Genomic DNA, 20,918 nt, shown 5'->3' with positions numbered 1-20,918 from the left:
TTGCATGAGCCAAGGCTGCTGTGTTCCAAACATGGAAAGTAAGAACAGAAGAAGAGAGGACAATTTGGGGACTGGGATAATCATCCACATGAACCTTGTCTTGAAGCAGGTGGCGATAAATTCTTGGATTCTGGGACCATTTGTATGGGTTATACCTCAAACATTAACAAACTGGGTATAAAGTGAAAAAGAGATGACTCAAGAATGATCCCATGAGTGTTTTGTTTTTGTTTTTGTTTTTGTTTTTGTTTGCATGGAGATCTGGAAATATAAAAGTTTTCATATTTGGGTATAGCAGGGAGGTGGGGCTTTGGGTAGCACTAGTGTAGATAAAAAGATACTATTGCTCAATTTTGAACATGCTAAATTTGAAATGTCATTTAGATGTCCCGGAGGCGAAGTCATGAAGGAAGTTGGTATCTGAGATTGGCTTCTGGGGTTAAGTTTTACCTGGAGATACACTGCGGTGATTATCAGTATCCTCTGTGGGATTCCAAGTCATGTGACTGGAGTAAATGAACCTTGAACAATTGGGAGATGTAGGAAATTCCAGAAATCTAAGGATTTGCTGCCCTGGCATCCTCCAGTGGCCAGTGACCATCTGTTCATATTACACTGTACCATGGTTGCCTCCCGCCCAGCTATTTTCTGTGTTGTCTTTCCTTAACAGCCAGTACTCCTAAATTCCATCAGAGTCTGAGTCTTGGAGTCCGGAGTGGACAGCAGAGTGGCTAATCCCTGGCCCACCTTCTGATTTTGTTTTACCTGTTCGCCGATATCTACCCTTTCAATGGTGCTAGGCGCCCCCATCACTGGTCCCCTGTTTTTAGAATTCTGGGGCAAAACCCTGGCCTTTCCCTAGACATCCTCCTATTGAGTGCACTTGCTGATTCCTTCTTTCTGATATTTCTCTTTCTAGTTTTTCTCCTGCTTCTGCCTGGTCTAAGAAGTGAGTTTCAGGAAAGCCAGGGATGCACAGAGAAACCCTGTCTTGAAAAACAAACAAAAGCATGAAAATAATTTTTTTTAATTGACCCAAATTTTAAGCATGTACGCAAGTATAATTTAAAATGTTTATATAACTAGTAGTTCGTGACCAATCTTGTTTTATTTTTACATCTATCTACTGTCTCCCTTTAATATTATCTTGAAACAAAAGCCTGACATAATTTCATTTCCAAAAATATTTCAGAGTGTGTTTCTAAAATACATAAGATCTTTTCTTTAAAATGTAATTAGGTCAGGTGGTGGTGGCGCACACCTTTAATCCCAGCACTCGGGAGGCAGAGGCAAGTAGATCTCTGTGAGTTCGAGGCCAGCCTGGTCTACAGAGTGAGTGCCAGGAGAGGCTTCAAAGCAACACAGAGAAATCCCGTCTTGAAAAACCAAAAAAAGGAAAAAGAAAAAAAAATCACTATAATTTTAGGAATAAATATTCTAAAACAGAAAACTGTCCCTTTTTATAGTTTAAAAGCCGTTGCTTTGACTGGATAATATAATCCCATCATCTATTCACAATGATATTTCCTGCCATCTTGGCACAGCTACTATGTTCCCTCCTCTGAGATTATTATTATTATGTTCTTATAGGAATTTTATGTGTATATATTATTTTAATGTGTAAAATAATATATTAAACAATATTATATTAATTGCATGATAATATACTATATTAATGTAATATTTTTGCACACACTCAACTGACTTTTCTCCTCCTTCTTTCCCTTTTCCTTTCTTCTCCCACCTTTTTAAATTAACACTTGAGTCCTTTGTTTCATGTTGTCCTATAACTTTTCCAGCTGTTTTACCTATTTATACCAGTAACTATATATCTATTGATATCACTTGGTTTTTCATATATTCACCAAACTTTTGTAATGATAATACAAATAATCAGAATATTCTGTTTCATATGTTTTGGGGCCAAAAATGGAGTAGGTGAGTTCGAGAGGTCTGCCACTTTGAGAAACATTCATCCCCATACCTTGTACCACTGTCTTCATCTTACCTTCTTACTCTCCTTCCTTTTTAAACTTGTTTTTATGCATTTTGAAATGGATGGTCTAGAATATGCTCCTTGACTTCCAAGACAGTATAGTTTTGTTTGGCCTCTATAGTTACTGATTTTTGTATATGAGCAAGAATACAAAGAGACTCTATCTCTTTCCTTGCAACTGATCAGTTGTTTTAATATAATGAAACTCATCATTACTTTGTTAACATCAGGTATTTAAAAAGTCTTTTATTATTGTAAAGTCTCTATGCCCATGCTTTTGGTTTTATTTTCCCTACCACTTTACTTCAATGCTCATCATATTGTTTGAAATGTAACAATGCTAAAATAACATGTTTGTGTGCTATGGATGTAGTTGGTAAATTACTTGCCTACCATGCTTAAGGCTATAGTGTTCAATCCTCAGCACCCTGTAACATGGAAGTGGTGGCGAGTCTCTTATCCCAACAGTCAGGAGGGTGAGTCAAGAGGACCAGGAGTTCAAAGTTACCTTTGGTTATTGAGAGTTTGACAACAGTCTGGGCCACATGACACCCTGCCTCAAAAATATAATTTTGAGTGACAAACAAACAAACAAACCTTAAAGTATATAGTGGTTTCCAAGGAATGAAGAGAATGCTAAATTCACCCAAATATACTACTGTGTGTAGTCTTTGTCTTCAGGTGACTTTCAGGGAATGCAAAGCAGAAAGCAAATGCCATAAGGAAATTGTACATAGTAAGCATTTATTTGGCCCTCATTCAATTCATAGTAAAGAGAACTAATATTTAGCGTTGCACATACTTGGCTTAGGGAACATCAAAAAGGGCAGAAATGTCCAAAGAACCAGCAGTCAGGGAGGACTATGGTGAAACTGTCTTCTGGACATGACAGGACTAAGGGGTCCAGGAACCCACAGCAGCTGTAGTTTCCCATCTCAAGATCATGCCTGTCAACAGGCCAGCACAGGTGGCGGTGACGGTGGGGGGTGGGATAGGACTCCCCACTCCTGGTTGGAAAGTTATTCACAACTGCTGGTTGCAAGGGAGAAAGAATCAGGTTTCTTTAAGGTTTTGACCCTTGATAGGATGGCCACGATCTGGTGGATGGCCCCATACCTGTATGTGTGTATGGTTTACATAAATTGGATTCAGTGAACCATTAAAAAAAAAAGGAAAGAAAGTTGGGGGTTGGATCTGTATCTGGGAGTAGTCAGGGATAAGACATGAGGTTAATATGATCCAAAAACATTGTGTGCATTCATGAAATTCTCAAATAAATAATAAATTATATTAAAAATAACTGTAACATCCTTCTTGTTTAACCATGAATATGCTGGTGATTCCAAAACCAGCGTCACTAGTTTATCTCTCTTGAGGTTCTTGAGGTTCAGACTCAGTAGTCGGACTGAGTAAGTATCTATTTGCTCAAGAATACAGAAGCACTGAGCTTAGATTGTTTGAAACCCTTGCCATGTATATCAGGAATCCTTGTTAACTTATTCCTCTTTTCGGGGGGGAGGGTGGGGGCGGTATCTACATATAAAGCTTTGTGTCTTCTTTGTGTGCACTGCCTTTACCTTCCTTTAGATTCTCATCTTTCTGTTTGTTACTTTGAGTTAAAATCCCCTACTGGGTTTGAGTGAGAGTTTCAATCCTCTCATTCCCTTATCACTAAATTCAAATCTGAGTTGCTCTTTTTTTTTTTTTTTCCTCATTCCTTAGCAACTTCCCTTTAGCACACACAGTTGGGCCTCATGCTTCTTAGCCTGGCATGAGCAGCTTTCCTCTCCCTGCAACAGTCTGTCTTCACTTTTGAAATCTGTTAGCCATTCTGAACTACACATTGATCTTCTAGGCTTTGCTAATTTGCAAAAGCCCGCCCCTTTCCTGAGACTAGGTGGAGTCATCCTGCCCCTTGCTAACTTTGGTCCTACCTCCCTACCCTGCGTGCTCTCATACATGGCTTGTATTTCGCTTAATCAGCAGACTCATCATATTGTACTATAGCAAAATCAATCTAGTCTTAGTCTGTGCTAAGCATGTGTATGTGTTCTCACCATCTAGGGATGAAACACTGGCTGACTTCTAAATGTTGCTGTATTTTGCCTTTTGTTTGACAGGTAGCTGCCGGAAAAAATGCTTTGATTCATCGCACAGAGGACTGGAAGGCTGCCGATGTGACTCAGGATGTACTGACCGAGGGGACTGCTGCTGGGACTTTGAAGACACCTGTGTGAAGTCAAGTACGGCTTTGACAGTCTGTCCTCTAACGTTAGTTATACCACCGTCATTCTGGCATCACAACCTTCCACCACATCTTGGTTTCCAGGACTACCATAACAAAGTACCATAGTCTTGGTAGCTTAAAATCCTGAAATCTTTTCTGTCCAGCGTGGGGGCTAGAAATCCAAGATCTAGGCGTTGGTGGCATTATTTGTGAGGGGATGGGTTTTATGCCTCTTTTCTAGGGTCTGGTTAGTCATTGGCAAGTTTTGACAGTCTTTGACAATACCACAACTTCAAACTCTGTTGTCACTGTCACACGATCTGCATCTCTTCACACAACCTTCCTCTCTGTGTGCTTCTCTCCAGCTTTCCCCCTTTCATAAATAAATCAAATCAGGGCATGGTGGTTCTTACCATGCCCTGTACTCACGAGGCAAAGCAAGAGGGTTTCTATGAAGATGAGGCCAGACTGGGCTCGACGGTGAAGGCATATCAAGGGAAAGCAGCACCAAAACAGAAAGAGGGGGGAGAGGAGAGAAAGGGAAGGGGGAAAGGCCAGCTGTTGCACTGTGCATTGCCACACTGACTTCACTTTACCTGACTCTTTGCAAATAATTTGCACATATTTACAAATAAGGTCATATTTACCTATAATGAGGATTAGGTCTTCATTATCTCTTAAGACTGTACAACTCAACCCATAGCATCTATTCTGGATATCTGCACAAGGTTACCTATTGCCATTTCCCCCTTCTTGGTGCAAAACATAGAAGCCCATACTTTTCATTTGAGGGATGGCCATACAAAAAGCAAAATGGTATATAACAGCCTGGGTTTCCGTGGAATTTTAAACGTTCCTACTACTTCTGTCGCCGCTTTCCTTTCTTTATTGGCTGTCCTTAGACAAGGCTGCTCATGGGTACATTCATATTGCATCAATGCTAGGATGTTAGGATGTTTCACCATGGGGATTCCTACACTCTAGTGGGACTAGGATCCGGGTCCAGAACATCTGCAAACTCAGAGCACAAGGTCAATGTATGAAGTCTCATTGCTCTCTGCTACCCAGGCAAGGGCAGTGGAGTCTACAGTTTGTATTGTAAGGATACAGGGAGGAATGCATAGCATTTATAGTCTTTGTTTTATGCATTTAAGTGCCTAGGACTGACTTGCATGCTTTTCCAGCTCAAATATGGACGTGCAATTCATTCCGCTGTGGGGAGAGCAGACTAGAGACGAGCCTCTGCTCCTGTGCAGATGACTGTTTGCAGAGGAAGGACTGCTGTGCTGACTACAAGACTGTTTGCCAAGGTAAGCAGAGGATGTCGGCACATTTACCTCAGTGGGTTCACTGGAATGCAGCTTCTTAGGGCTATCCTGAGCTATGAAGATTTTTAAAGATATATAGAGAGAATATTTAGCTATTACTCTACATCCAGGAAAAGATGTAATGTGTTTACTGTGAGATGAAATGGGGTTTAGAAAGGAAGTCTGTTTCTTAGATAGAAGAGCATGTAGTCATCATGTCCAATGCAAGGTGTTTCCAGTCCAGTGAGCATGCCATTTGTTTACTTATGCTTTAAGACACTGGATGGCAGATTCCAAAGTTAAAGTGTGTGGAGATGGTTACACAACATAGTTATAACACACATGTTGAACAATCTGTGTCCTGAGTGATCTAAGGACTAAGAGCCCTCAAGGAAATGTTGCCAATTCAAGACCTCAAAGCAAGCATCTGACTCCTGGCTATACCAGCTCGCTTTATAGCGATCTGAAGTTGTTAGAAGCTCACGAATGCTTCAGAACACCTGATGAGTTATGAAAATTTCATATTACACAGACACTAAACTCTTCACACTAAAAATCCTGTTCCTGTGACTCTATACTATACTGAGTTAATGCTTTTAAACAAAATAGAGTACTTAAATTGAATTCTAAGTTTTGAAGTAAGAGACAGAAAGTAGAATGTAAGCGTTGCTACAGCTGGGTTCTATTAGTCTTGAAATGATAGAAAGAAGTATGGCAGTTTGAATGAGAAATGTTCCCCACAGTCTCAGGAATTTAAATGTTTGGTTGTCCCAGTTGGTGGTGCTATTTGGGGAGGTTCAGGAGTTATGGCCTTGCTGGAGGAAGTGTGTCACTGTGGGTGGGATTTCAGAGCTAACGTCGCCTTACCACTTCCGGTTTGCTCTCTCTGCTTTGTAGTTTGTTGAGGATGTGAGCTCTCAGCTTTTTCCTCTGGCTGCTGTGCCACTTGGGTCTAAGCCTCTCTGCCACAACAAATTCAGATCCCTCTGAACTTTAAGCTCAAATAAGCTCTTCTATAAGTTATCTTGGTCTCCATGTTTAACCACAGAAATAGAGAGAGAGAAGCTAACACACAAGCCCAGGCCAAGAGACTTTCAGGCAAAGCACCTTTGGTTTTAAAGTTAAGACAACTCTTCAACTTATACACACAGTTCTGAAAAATTACAAAACAGAAACAGCACAGCTACCAGAGAAGTTCCCATCTAGATCTTTTGTGCAAACAATGAATTTCAACTGGCAGTGTCCAACTCCTACTTGCCCATGTCTGAGTTTATTGGTTAATAGTGATTACTAGTGCAAGGCAGGTTCCAAGAGGCATATTCTGCTTCTCCATGAATAGGATGTATCTGCAACTGCCGTGTTTTTAACACAGGGGATAGGGGTGTGCCCTGGGCCCTTACTTCATTCCTTGTTTATGACCATTCTGTGGCTGCACAAAATGGGTGTGAGCCTTGGGACATGAGCCTCCTAACACATTATCATGTTGTCTATCATTTCAGTGACCCTTAACTGTCTCAGAAACATTACTGTAGTCAAGAGTAGAAAGTATGTTTTAAATTGATATATGAGTCACTTTATATGAAAAATAATTAAAGATAATAAAAATCAGGCTTGCTGGATAATAGCCTGAAATGGTAACATTTTCCAAATGCTTAGTGGTAAATATTGAGTCATAAAATTTTTCCTGAGTATCTGGAAAGGCAAGTATGGTTTCTGGTTGGCTTAGTTTCTAATCCCACTGACTGTGATCTTTCTTGTCCTTACAGTCTCCCTTCTCTTTTCCCAGTTTTGTGACTTCAATATTTTATCTGAAGGCTTGTGCTGAAATCACATAAAATTTCCATCCAAGTTCCTTGGGCAGCATTGCTTGTTATTTTACAGGAGACGAGGTTGTTATAAGCAGGGCAGGAGTTTAGCTTTATATGCATTCATTAGTCTGGTGGGGCTAGTCACCTGTTTATTTTCCAATTGAATTTAGTGCATTCTCACTCTAAAGACATGTCTTTTTTTTTTTTTAGATTTAAATAAATAGCTTCAGAGAGTATTTGAAGAGAATTAGAATCATTTGAGGCAAGATTCTGTTCATGGCTTTTATATTTTGCAAATTTAGAAAACTTGAAAAACTATGATTAATTTCTATCAAACACAGGTAGAGGGAGTCATCTGCTGTTTTCCCACACCTGTCTTCAGCATTTATCATATCACAGCCAATCCCATCTCATTCTGACAAAGCACCATTTTTATAAAGGTAGCATGATTTACAGATAAAGTTAGAGTGAGCGAGGCAAAGGTTTAGTGACTCAGAAAGATAAGCAACAAGATTGTAACCCTGCTTCAGAGGGAAGAGCATGGAAAGCATGGGAAGGACACTGAAATTAAATCTGCAGACTCTGGTGGTGTCCAAATTACTTGTCCTCTTACAGGCAATTTGGGGTTTATTTGCTGTTATGTAAGAATTACTTACTGTATTTTTTTTTCTTGCTCATTACTAGTTAAGTGTTACCATGAGTTGTCAAAGGTGTAATCTAGATTCATACTAATCTAGTTGTGTGATGTATAGACTGGCCTTTTAGATGGTTCCCAGTGTGAAATTAGCAGGAAGTCTAGGACTATGATCTGCGTATCTCCAAATCTTGCATTTCCTTTTCGTTTGCTTTCTAAGATAGTTTTAAGAGTGTTTGCCTCATGTATGTTTGTGTACCATGTCTGTGACCATTTTCCATAGAGACCGAAGTCAAAGAGGGTGTGAACCTCCACGTGGGTCTGGGAATTGAAGTCTGATCCTCTGCAAGAGCAGCTAGTGCTCTTAACTGCTGAGCCATCTCTTCAGCCTTGTTTCCTTTATTTTAATTTTTTAAAACAAAATTATACACATCATTTTCTTACCCCCTTCTCTCCTCTGTGTCTCTTTGTCTATCTCTGTCTTTGCTCATCTCTGTCTCTGCTTCTCCCTCCCTGCCCCCCCTACCTCTTTCAAGGCTGGCATTAGCATCACTGCTCTGTATGTGTCTAAAAAAGATAAAAATTTAATAACATTATAATACTACCTATATATATATATAATTATTTTTATTCATCAAATTTCTAATCTATGTTAAAATCTTCTCTCTGTTTCATATTAGTTTTTTAAAAGATTGAAGCATAATGCAAATAGGTGCTTGCTACTGCAAGTGAATGATATATTTCAAGTCTTTTAGAGAAAAATCTATGTTTCCCCTTTTTGTGCCTTTGACATTTTATAATACTGGAAAAATGAGGTCATTTGTTCTACAGACGTTCTTGTCAAGGTTTTTCTGATTTAATGCATTGATTAAAGTATTTAATCACTCTGTTTAGTTTCAGAAACTTACTAGTCAGATCCAGAGAACTGCTGAAACTCTGGTATTTATTGATTTATTGCAAACTACATTTTGTACGAAATGGTGTTGCCTCCACCTTGGTGCACATTACGTCTGCTTGTATCTTCTGTGGGAGTTGTCAAGAGGAATTGCTTATGGTCACATGGATCTTCTGTCATTACCACTTTGTTAGCTGGAATGTTCTCTAAAGGAAACTTTAGATGTTAAGAATTCTCAGTATTTTCTGTTTGATGCTAAGCATTCCAGTTAGCTATTTCTTTTCTTCATGATTTTCTTCCTCTCTTCTTTAGGTGTTGTGTCAGTATTTATTAAATGAATTATCATTACAGCCATTGTGAAAATATCCTTCAGGTGAAGTGTGAGAAAAACAAACCCATTAATGAAGAAATAGTCTTTCCATTTATGGATTCTCCTTTCATTTTTTTCTGGCTGGAGAGGCTTTCCTTCCTGACACTCAGCAATGTAGATGTCAAGTCTTTAGAGGCCACTGCCCTTGTCACCGCAGGAGGCAGAGCATGCTATGCTCTGGAAGAAGTTAATCATCTGAGTGACAATAGTCAAATGTTGGAGAAGACAAGCCAGCAAATCCCTGCTTCTTTCTGTTTGTATGTGGCACAGCTGTCTTAAACAATATGATCTGCTTTGCAGGAGAAAGCCCGTGGGTGACAGAAGCCTGTGCCACACCCCAGGAGCCCCAGTGTCCAGAAGGGTAAGCAGGAATGGTATGATTACTTAGTCTCCTTTAGTAACAAACACATGGCCTTTAGTAACAAACACATAGCCTTGACAGCGAGGCTAAGTAGACTTTCCACACGTTCATCTCAAAATATAATCGTTAACAGAAGTTTGGACCCCTTGTGCACCCACACACAACAGACGTTTGCTTGCTTTGCTGTTGACACATTAATGTATTATTTTCTTATAATACAATAACTATTTTACTATTGATGCCACACAGTAACTTAAACATATTTGCTGGCATGTAATCACATTCCCAGGGTCCTATGGGCAAGAATGAAATTCAGACTAAATTTACTCCTGCCAGGACTGTTTTCAGTCAATTAACATCCTTACAAGAAACAATCTTCCAAATGAAGGGAGGAGACGAGCTTCATGGAAAGAAAGGTCCACTGTGACAGGAGGACCTTTGTTAAGGAAGTCCATCCACCACGCTTCTCCTCCCATGTGTATGGCCATTGCTCCCAGGACTTCGGTGATGCCTAGAGACATGCCCCTTATCACCTTGCATTCAGGGTGAGCTTCCCTTCCTTCCTTTGTCCCCTACCCTACATTTTCTGGGCCCAGCAGTTGGGGCTGGCAGAAGGGTGGCAAAAGAAGAAAACAATAGCTGGATTTATGAAGAATCAGCATTTTAAACATAGTGTCATTTTATTAAAAAACAGTATGTGTGGAGCCGGACACTGTGGTATGCCAGTATTAGCAGTCCCATTTGCTTGGGAAACTGAGGCAGTGGGATCACTTGGAGCAACCTAGAGTGTGATGTCTTTCTCTAAAAAACTGCATCGCATTAAATCACAGCTCTTGAGACAGATCTTGGAAATAAAAGGTCTGACATGACAGATTTTAGCCTGTAAAGACCAGGGTCTTGGATAAGAACCCACAACTTTTAGCAGAAAAGAAAAATAGAAGTTTGAAAGGCTTCATTGGTACAAAGAAGAGAGCAGAGTATTTTTAATTTATATGTACATTAAAGAACACAGAAATACAGAGGAGACAAGGATAGTATCTGAGTTAAGTTTATAAAATATTTATCAAGTATGTTAGTTATCTGTAATAATGGATTCCACTTTGACATTTTCGTACATATACATAATGTATTTTGATTGTATTCTGTTGGGGGGCCACAAAGCTCTTTTTGACGGTAGATCACTAGGGAAACCAGGAATGGTAGACACAGAGGGGACTCTATCCCTCCCTAGTTCCCAGTTAACAGACCCCATCCTTAGTGGAGATGTCATAAGCTCTTCACGGCCTCTGACGTCTATGTGCTGTCAGTCAGGGACCACACTGGAGTCTAGGCTTTTTAGCCATAGAACCCACCCTCATGGTCACACGCATTTTGTGAAGGAGATTCTAAGTCGTCACGCCTTAAACTTTATTGTGTATCTGGAATGAGTGTTACCTGGAAATTTTTGTTCTTAATTGTACTGTGCTTTAAATATGCTGACAATGAACCGATTGGTATCAGTCTCCCCAAGTCTGATACAGGTTGACTGGCAGGTAGGTGGACCTCTTTGAGGTTTGTTTCCCTGCCAGGACAACTATAGGTTTCCCCTCAGTATTCACACACCTTCACCCTCTCTCTAGTCTCTTTCACTCCTGTTAACCCCTCTTTTCTCCCCAACTGGCTTCCCTCAACCCACTTTCAGGTCTTTTGTGTGCATGGATGTGACCCATTGCGTTTGATTGGGGCTGTTTTGTAAGGGTGTGGGTGGGAGTTAGTTCACAAGAGCGTGTGCACTTCATCATGTCTACAGCACTCAAGAAAATCTCTCCTTCCCCATCAACCATTATCTGCAGATATGCTTGGGGAAGGAATGAGGGCTTGTAAGCAGTTCCCCATTCCACACCAGGGTCATGTGGAGATTTTGTGAAGATAATCATGGCTATAGTGAGTTCAAGATTGCAACAGTCGTTTCTGGAAAGTCAGTATTACATGTATCACACAGACACAGACACACGCACGCACGCACACACACCTCTCACACCCTCATGTGGTTTTTATGTCCTATCTGTCCCCCTTTTCACAATGTTTCCTGAGCCTTCGAGTGGGTGACACACACATCTCATTTGTGACTAAGCATTTAAAAATTTTCTGTCATCATTTTGACCAGTTACAAGTCTCTGAATTAACCACTGACCACTGCAAAGGATAGTTCTCTGACCCAAATTGATTACAGTCCTTTTCTATAAACAACATAATCAAAGCAACTTAGAAGACAATCTGATAGACACAGCATATCCATCTACCAAAACAACAACACCTTCCCTACATTCAGGACAAATCATCCTTTTACTTTGGCCATGTAACTGATTAATCTCCCTTCTCTTGGTTAAATTTAGGGAAACCCTCATTGAGAGGCAACATGTCTGGCTCTATGACACACTATTTGGCTTATGCCAACTCTTAGATTCAACAGCCCTCTTCAGCAGCCTCTAGAAGAACAGCACGGATGGACAACAAAGCTTGAGTGCTGGTTTTGCCCATGGGGTTTTGCACTCGGCACTTGTTGGAGCTTTATCCATAAAGATGAATATTAATATTGGGCCGGGGAGATGGCTCAGGGATCAATAGTGCTTGCTGCCCTCTTAGAACACCCAAGTTTGGTGCCCATATATTTTCTAATATAACGACCGTGCCACTTTATTTTTAAAAAATACTTATTTTTAATTTGTAATCATGCATATGGGTATGTGCTGTATGGGGATACATGCACATGACTACAGTGGCTATAAAAACTGGAGGATGATATTGGATTCCTGCAGCTGGAATTACTTATGTATCATCTGTCATGGATGCTGGGAACTGAATTCAGACCCTCTGAAGGATAGTATGCACTCTAAGCTGCTAAGCCATCTCTCTAACCCGTATTTTTGTTTGTTTGTTTGTTTTTGAGACAGGGTTTCTCTGTGTAGCCCTGGCTGTCCTGGACATAATTCTGTAGACCAGGCTGGCCATGAACTCACAGAGGTCTGTCTGCCCCCATCCCCGAGTGCTGGGGTTAAAGGTGTGTGCCCCCAACATCTTTTTTTTTTTTAATGTATGTGTTTTCTACATATCGCAGTTCAAACAGTCCCAGTTTTTCATTTTTATTTACTAGTCAAGACATGCTTCCTATATGCTCCTGTTTTAAGTATATGATACAATAAAACTTGGAAACTCACAAGTCTCAGTCACTAGCAGTCAGAACACTTACAAGACATCAGATATTTTCCCACCACAATAAAACGCCTCATGTCCCTTCTCAGGCTCTCCTCTAAAGGCTTCTGGTCTCTTTTGCCATGGAGCCCTGATTTACTTTTCCCCATTAATGGAACCATGCTTTATATCCTCTCATATTCGGTTCCCCTGGCTTAGCACAATGCTTTTGAGACTCAAGCGTGTTTGTAGGTATCAGCTCTCTCTAGGCACATGTGCAGCGTACTGCTCCAGTTGGACATTTGTCCCATTCTCTTGTATGATCTCTACTGGTCATTCAGCAGTCACACCTCCTAGAAAGCCTGTCCTCATCTCATAGAGACTGAATCTGGTCTTCTGTGTGCTTGACTCTGTAAAGGGAACCAGCCCTTGGCCATTGCACGCCACCTCTGGATTTCATTTCCTGGGACTCCTTTATACCTTTCAATTCAGCATCTACACAATGGCTTAGACAAAAATCTGTTATTTATTCTGCAGTAAATAAATATTCTAAGCAACCATACAAACTGTTTTTCTAGATCCCCTTCATAATTCTACAATATGAAAGTGATGGCCACACAAGTTTTAGCTTGACTCAGTCATATGGAGGACTTTTGTTTTCAGTCATATTTGGGTAATTTATCAGAATTTTAAGGATTTACTCTAGTCAATTTTTTTTAAAAAAAAAAATAGCATGTTTTTGCTAAAAGCAATGGGATATATAACTGAGCACAGAGGTGAAACTTGCTTTGCCATACCTCTCTCTCTCTGTGTGTGTATCTCTGTGTGTCTCTCTCTGTCTCTGTCTTTCTCTGTCTCTGTCTCTCTCTCCCTCTCTCTCATTTTTGAGACAAGATTTCTCTTCTACAGCCATCGCTTTCCTGGAACTCACTTTGTAGACTGGCCTTGAACTCAAGATGTTCTCCTGCCTCTGCCTGGCATAGTACCCATTCTTCAAGCACTCTTGTGAAAAACAAATCTGTGTTCATAGTTGCTGTTCATGACAAACCCACATTCAAAACGTCCAAATGCCTGTCAACAGAGAAAGGAATGTGTTGTGATTCATTCATGCATGAAAACTAAACACAAGTTACAAGGGATGCTTTTTTTATTTTAAGTCTCAAGACTGATTACTTTCAAAAATGATGAAGGCCAAGCAAAAGGGAGTATAGGCCACACAATATATACTGTATGATTCAATTTATATATAAATTCAGTACTGAAGTGGGAACAATTGTTCCTAAAAATCAAGGAACTGCTTATCCTGGTTGGAGATGGGGTTTGCTGAGGTCAGTGAGAAGGAATCTGGGCCATTATTGATGTTCTGTTTATTGATCTCAGTGATGGCTACATGGCAGAATTTAGCTAGCAAAAATGTTTGAAGTTATGCAAGACATGTGTATCATGTAAGCAAAAGTCAAAAAGTGAAGATAAATAACAAATTTTGAAAATACAGCTTATGGCTATAACTCCAAAATTGGTGTTTATCCTTTTATGGCAAATACTGGGGTAGAAAGGCTTTAAAATTTGGGGCTACCTGTTAATATCCTAAGATATGAGCACAAAGTCAAAGAATGAAACTTTAGAGTGAGAAACACATCACAAAATAGTTATCAAATCTATTTCATGGGAACATCGAGAAGGTGGTTGAAATTCAGAGACTGTTGCTTGACTCGGGACCATTGTCTTCTTTATTTTCTGTTTTCTAATGGAGAGAATGGTAGGTAGTACGAGACCATGGGTAGAGTTTCTGTTTTCCATTTTCAGGTTTGACCTGCCACCGGTCATCTTGTTTTCCATGGACGGCTTCAGAGCTGAGTATTTACAAACATGGAGTACTCTCATGCCGAATATCAACAAACTGAGTAAGTCCTGAGAGCTGACTGAGTGCAGATGACACAGCCACCCACTCACCCTGTGTCTGGAGGAGGACTTCCCCTCTAGCAGCATCACTGGTTCATCTCAGGCCCGGGTCCTCTCAAGACTTCAGGGATTTACCCCTGTGATCTATATATTTTCACTAGGGAAATTTTTTCCCTACGTGTCAGTTCTCCCTGCCTTTTTCTAAGTAGGATGCCATCATTATGTTTAGTTGGGTGTGTTCCATGTTTGAAGGTAATTTCTGAACCACGGAAATCCATTATCTAATACAACTCAAACCTGATGTTTGTCAGAACTCAGTTCCGAGTCTCAGTGGCTGTGATTTGCTCAGGAAGACGAAAGCTTGAAGGAGCCTGGGCTGCTGGGTAGATCTGGCATCTGTTAATCCTTCACCAGAACCTCCAGTGTTCAGGCTCCCATCTCCAGTTCTGGTATTAGGCTGAGTAGGAACCAGCTCCACCATTCATGGATACGAACCTTCAGGCAGGTACACCTTTCCCTTGCAACAATCGTATGTTTCTCTGTAAGATGGCCATCCTCTGGCAGGTTGTATTGCTGTCAGCTCACTGCAGGGTTCTAAGTTCTTATTATCACAGCACTATGCTTCTGAGTTAGGGTACTTGGCCCTCACAAAACTCAACACAATAACAATAAATAAAAACTGAGTGCCCGAGGTCACAGCCTGAGAGCAATCTCCAAGACTCAGCATTCACTGCTCAGCAATTCCTGTCCTTCGTTTCTTTTTCCCAGACTTTCTTTTATCTCCCTAATTCTCCAATATAGTCACAATTCTATTGGTTTCTTGTTTGGGTTTTTCTTCAAATTATTAGGAAATGGCTTTCTAAGTCTGAGTAAGCAGATTAAATGTTCTGAGCCTCTGTTTCCTTGCTGGTAAAATGAGAAGACAAGAGTTGATGATTTCTTCAGTTAATATGGAGAGGCAGCCTGCCTCTCTCTGCAACACAGCAGCCTCAAGCCTTCAGCTTCCCCACATTCAGACAGATCTTTGGCAAAGAGACTGAGAATTTTCCATGTGCAGAGCTTGCCACTCTCTGCTGAGCTACTTGGGTCTGGAAAGTTGACCGACACCTCTCAGTTTTTACCTCATTATCTGAATCTATATGATAATATGGGTACGTGTTCAACAGGGAATTAATAGAAGGCTGAACTGAAAGTCTTTTCAAGTGGAGTTGGTTTTCTCATCCCACTGAGAAGCAGAAATGGCAAAGTGTGTGTGTGTGTGTGTGTGTGTGTGTGTGTGTGTGTGTGTGTGTGTAAGATTTCAACCAGAGATTTCTGGTTTCTACTTTAAATACAGTTTGTCACATACTTAGTCCATCTTGATAGTCTATGCATGAAGACTTTACTTCTTAACTCTGCCAACACACCCCCCCCTTGTTAGTTTCTAGGGAACTGGAGTATTATGGTTTGGATCTGATGAACCACTCCCCCACAGGCCTGTGTTTTGAACACTTGGGTCTCAGCTGATGGCTTTGTTACAAGATGTTTGGAAACTTTTGCAAAAAGTTTGGAGCTTAGCTGGAAGAAGTAATCCAGCATGTCCTTGGAGTATTGTTTCTGGCTACTTCTTGCCCCTTCCTTGCCACTTCTTTCCTGACAGGAGAAATAGAATTTCCTCAGTACACGTTCTTGTGTGTTCTGCTCTCTCACAGAACCCAGTAGCCAAGGGCTGCACACTGAATCCTCGTAGAACACAAGCCAAACTAAATCCTGATTTTTCTTGTTGTTTAACCAGGTTTTGGTCACACTGACAGAAAGCCAACTATGGATTAAGAGCAGATATAATGAAATAGGGTCAACATTATGGTAACCTTCAGATGAAATAGGAAGTCCAAGTCCCCCTCCCTAGCATCCCATCAAGCTGCTGAGGTTGAACTAATGCTTATAGAAACCGAGCATGAACTCAAACCACACAGCAGTGTGTCATATCAATAACTACTAAGTGGATGAGGATATGGCATCCAGACTCATACTGTAATGGGCTTATGACATTACTTCATATTAGCGTGGAAGGCTATAGAATGGCTAGAGACAAGACTGGGAACTTTTCCAGTGAGTTGGAATGGACCTGCCTTGGGTTGGAAAGTTAGATGGGAAACTGAGGCTAAAATAACACTACAGGTGTCTGGTAGACAGTAAAAATTCAGCAGTTTCCTTTTGTTGAATTTTTGGGGGACTCAAATTGGCTGGCATTTACAGACAATTCTCTGCAACAGGCCACTTGCTCTCTGCCTTCTGCTGTACTTTGATAAACAGTTGGCACTCTATCTACCATCCAATGAGACAATGTTGTCTGTGAGCACAATGTTTACAGGGGACCTCTAAAACACTCATTTTACACAGCAAATTTTGTGTAAACTGGTTCACAATTTGATAGCCTTTTCCATAGTTCGTATGCTGAGTTTTGTAGTTAACATACACTTGTTTGTTTGTTTTTAATATATTCACCACATTCCATCTTTTATTGGGTGTATACATTTCACATGAACATTGATATGAAAAGATTCCTTATTTCCATTTTACTCATTGCTTTCTGCCCGACATTCATTCTATTCTTTCCTTTCCCCTCTTTTGTTGACTTTGGTGCTGAATTTTTACAATCTGCTTTGGTTTTTTTTTTTTTTCATTTTACTTTGTATAATTTCTGTACATATATTCTTTGTGGTTACTATGGAAATTTATACATTTTTTTGAAGGTTTTTTTTTGAGACAGGGTTTCTCGGTGTAACAGTTCTGGATGTCCTGAAACTCACTTTGTAGACCAGGTTGGCCTCAGACTTACTGAGATCCGCCTGCCTCTACCTCTCAAGTGCTGGGAGTAAAGGCATGTGTCACCACCACCTGGTCATACTTTTTATCATATTATTATAACCACCAATTTTAAATGTGTCCAAACTCTACATTTTCCCCTCAACACACAATATATATCATATTGTATACCTACACATAGTATATATCTATCATTTTATCATTTAGTTAGTTATTATTTTGTTTTACCTTTTATGTTGGCATTAAATATGCTTTACCTGCTACTTGCATAGAATTAAGATATTCTGTATTTGTCTACATGTTTACCTCTGCCCATGCTCTCTTACCTTTTCATGTGATGGAATCTCAGCATTCTTTCCAAGGCAAGTCTAGTCTAATGAACTCAGTTTGTCTGGAAACCTGGCTCTCTCTCTCTCTCCTTTGTTCTTTATCTCATTTCCTCTGTTCTTCATCTTTGCACAGAGAATTTTTTCTATATAGAGTGTTCTTGTTTAGTAGGTTTTTACTCTTTTTCTTTTAGTACTTTGAATTCATTATTCTACTCACTTCTGATTTTATTCTGAAATAAAACAAAACAAAACTACTTACAGTCCTACAGGTGTTCCCTGGGAGTGCTAAGTCACTTTTCCTCTGGTGCTTTCAATTTGTTTATCCTTTGATAATTTTATTGTGACATGTAATGGTGTGGCCTTTTGGATTCCTGTCTTCTGGGTTTCTATAGGTGTTTTGTAATTGGATATATGTACTCTTTCCCAGGTTTGGGTGTGTTGGCCTTTATTTCTTTGAATAAACTTCTTAGTTCCTTCTCTTTCTCTTCCTTCTATGGAAATCCCATGGTGTGTATATTGGTCCTCTTAATTATGTATTGTAAGACAGTTTATCTTTATTTTCTCTTTGTCATTATTTTTTAAATTTTGTTCTTCTGTATGAATAATTTCCTGTGAAATCCTCAAGTTTCTGGCCATTTCTTCTAGATCTAGTCTGAGTTTGTAGTTCTCTAGTGAAAATTTCACTACAGTCATTGCATTGTTTGGTTGCAAGATTTCTGTTTGGTAAATTTGAATACTGTCTATGTCTTTTCTAAAATTCTGCTTTTGTACATGTATCAATAATGCACATCTTTGCAAAAGGTTAGCAAATCATACTTTGCTGATTCCTTACAGTCAGCTTCTGAAAATTTGTCCTGTTGCATTGTCTTGAACTTATTTCCTTACTGTCTTTATTTACTAATAATATAGACTGTATTGATGTCTATAATTGGATAAGACAGTCACTTCCTTTAGTCATAGTCTATTGGCCTTGTATATAAGAAATTTAACAATTAGCCTGTTCATATCGCTAGAGGCTTCTCAAATCCTCATGTTAGTTTCAGTTTATTTCTTTGCCTTTAGAGGATGTGTCAATATCAAATATATATGAGGTCCCATAAAAACAAGCAAAACCAAAACAGTTTCATCATTATCAAGCATTTCTTTAACTCTTTCAGACCCCAGAAAAATAAGATGAAATCCCGTATTTTTGCATGTTTTCCTTGTGATAAGGGAATGGCAGCTTGCTAATTAGTGTTCTAGAAGAATCCATCGTCTTTGCTCTCACTGGCTTCCAGGTTAGTAGACTGGTGTTCCAGTGCAGGTTTGATGATGAATCTCAGTTGTTATCTTCATGAGGTTTAGAACCATCTGGGAGATGGGCCTTTGGGGTGGCTTGTGGGGAGTCTCTTGAGCAGGTTAGTTGATGTGGAAACATATACACAAAAGGGGTAGAACCATTCTCTGAGGTAGAACCCTGAAATGCAGATTGAAGGGGGAAAAAACAAAACAAAAAACAAAAAACGAACAAACAAAAAACAGAGCCAAGCACAAGCATTCACTATTCTGTTTCCTAACTTTGGATACAGCGAGGCCAACCACCTCAAGTTCTTGCTGGTTTGAATTCCCCACAACAAAAGGCTGTGAGCCAAAGCAAACCCCTTTTTCCTTAAGCTGCTTTGGTAGGGGGTATTTTATTTTAGTGTCAGGAAAAGTAACTAAGACAATGGGCAAACAGAAACCATTCCTTTGAGGACACCCTGAAAGAGATAAGTGATTGAACATAATCCAGGGGGAAGTTCTGAACTGGGGTTCACTCCTTACTCTCTCTGGGCTAAGGCAGAGTGAGGAGTTGGGGTGAATGTGTACACTAGCTCAATCCTTCTTGTCCTCTTTGATCCCTGGAGAAATATAAGTCACCCCAGTTCTTCAAATAAGGTGAGACAGAACCTTGCCACTTGGATTTTAACTGGGAAGTTTGTGGGTCTAATTGTCTTCCTCCCTGGGGGGAGCTGGAACCTAGAGGTTCCAAATGGATCATATGGGATATGGTACCATGTTGAGTGAGAAGCAATTACAGCAGTTACCAGGTGGTTCTGCCAGCCTTTGCCTGCCCTTCAGGAGCCGGTCCTTCTGGAGTTCTCACACGGGAGAATGATTCAGTTGCTACTGCATGACTGTGCCTGTGGTGTAATAGAGAGGAGCAGAACATCCTACTCTTTCAAGTTTCTAGCATCACTCACTCTTTAATCTTGCCTTCTCCCTGTGCTATGGGCTTGGACACACACTTGCAACCACTGGGAGATCAACACCCTACAGAGCTTACAGGAGTCCACTGAGCTCTGGATAAGACATAGGTTAGCCCATTTGACTAGTTTCTCCAGTGAGTACAAGATCTGTGAAAAATGGAAGGCACATGTCTTGAGTTTGTGAGTGCTGCTAAGATGTCTGTATGCCATCAGTTTGTGGCATACATATATGACACAAAAATAATATTTTATCAAGACTGCTTTAAAGATCCAATCTGCCCATTCCTTGACTTAGTCTGTTCTTCATTTAATTTTCTGCCCTGATAGTTGTAAACACTGTAAGTCTAGTTATAGGTAATGACCCTGCTTACATTTTTGGATTGTTTTTATTTAGAATTTTTCTTTTCTTTCTTGTGAATGGTATAAGTGCTTGTGTGCTTGTATATGCAGATGTATAATGTGTGCTTTTGTATGCAGAAGCCAGAAGTTGAATCAGTCATTTTCCTCAGTGGAATTCTATCTTAATTTCTGAGAGAGGATCTCTGGCTGATCCTAGAGCATGTCAGTTCACCAGGAATAATGGGCCTATGACTTCCAAGGATCTACCTGTCTCTGCCTCCCCAGGCTTGGAGTTAATGGTGTGCATGGCCATGCCCAGCTTTTTATGTGGGTGCTGCAGGTCCAGACTCAGTTTCTCTTGCTCATGCAGCTAACTGAGCCATCTCCCCATCCCTAAAACTTTGTTTCTCTGGAAATGTTTTTGTAAGTAAATTATGTGCACAAGTAATATTTTTAAGCAATATTAGTAAGTACATAGTCAAATCAAACCTTGCCCCAAGAGCTTTTCTTTCCTTGTGGAAGCAACCCATCATGTCCTTTGAG

The 20,918-nt window shown here is 40.1% G+C and overlaps 1 protein-coding gene across 1 annotated transcript in view; it reads left to right on the top strand.

Annotated features, from left to right (window-relative positions):
- The window catches only part of Enpp3 (ectonucleotide pyrophosphatase/phosphodiesterase 3), a 71,560-nt gene that overhangs the window by 7,273 nt on the left and 43,369 nt on the right, over positions 1 to 20,918 (top strand). Inside the window, exons 3-6 of the mRNA XM_051175398.1 lie at positions 4,117 to 4,239; positions 5,408 to 5,533; positions 9,538 to 9,598; positions 14,576 to 14,673. Coding sequence (XP_051031355.1) covers positions 4,117 to 4,239; positions 5,408 to 5,533; positions 9,538 to 9,598; positions 14,576 to 14,673 — 408 coding nt within the window. The remainder of the gene's footprint in view (positions 1 to 4,116; positions 4,240 to 5,407; positions 5,534 to 9,537; positions 9,599 to 14,575; positions 14,674 to 20,918) is intronic.

Source organism: Phodopus roborovskii, unplaced genomic scaffold (assembly GCF_943737965.1).
Source record: "Phodopus roborovskii unplaced genomic scaffold, PHOROB, whole genome shotgun sequence".
Taxonomy (NCBI): domain Eukaryota; kingdom Metazoa; phylum Chordata; class Mammalia; order Rodentia; family Cricetidae; genus Phodopus; species Phodopus roborovskii.
This window is presented reverse-complemented; position numbering and strand designations above follow the sequence as displayed.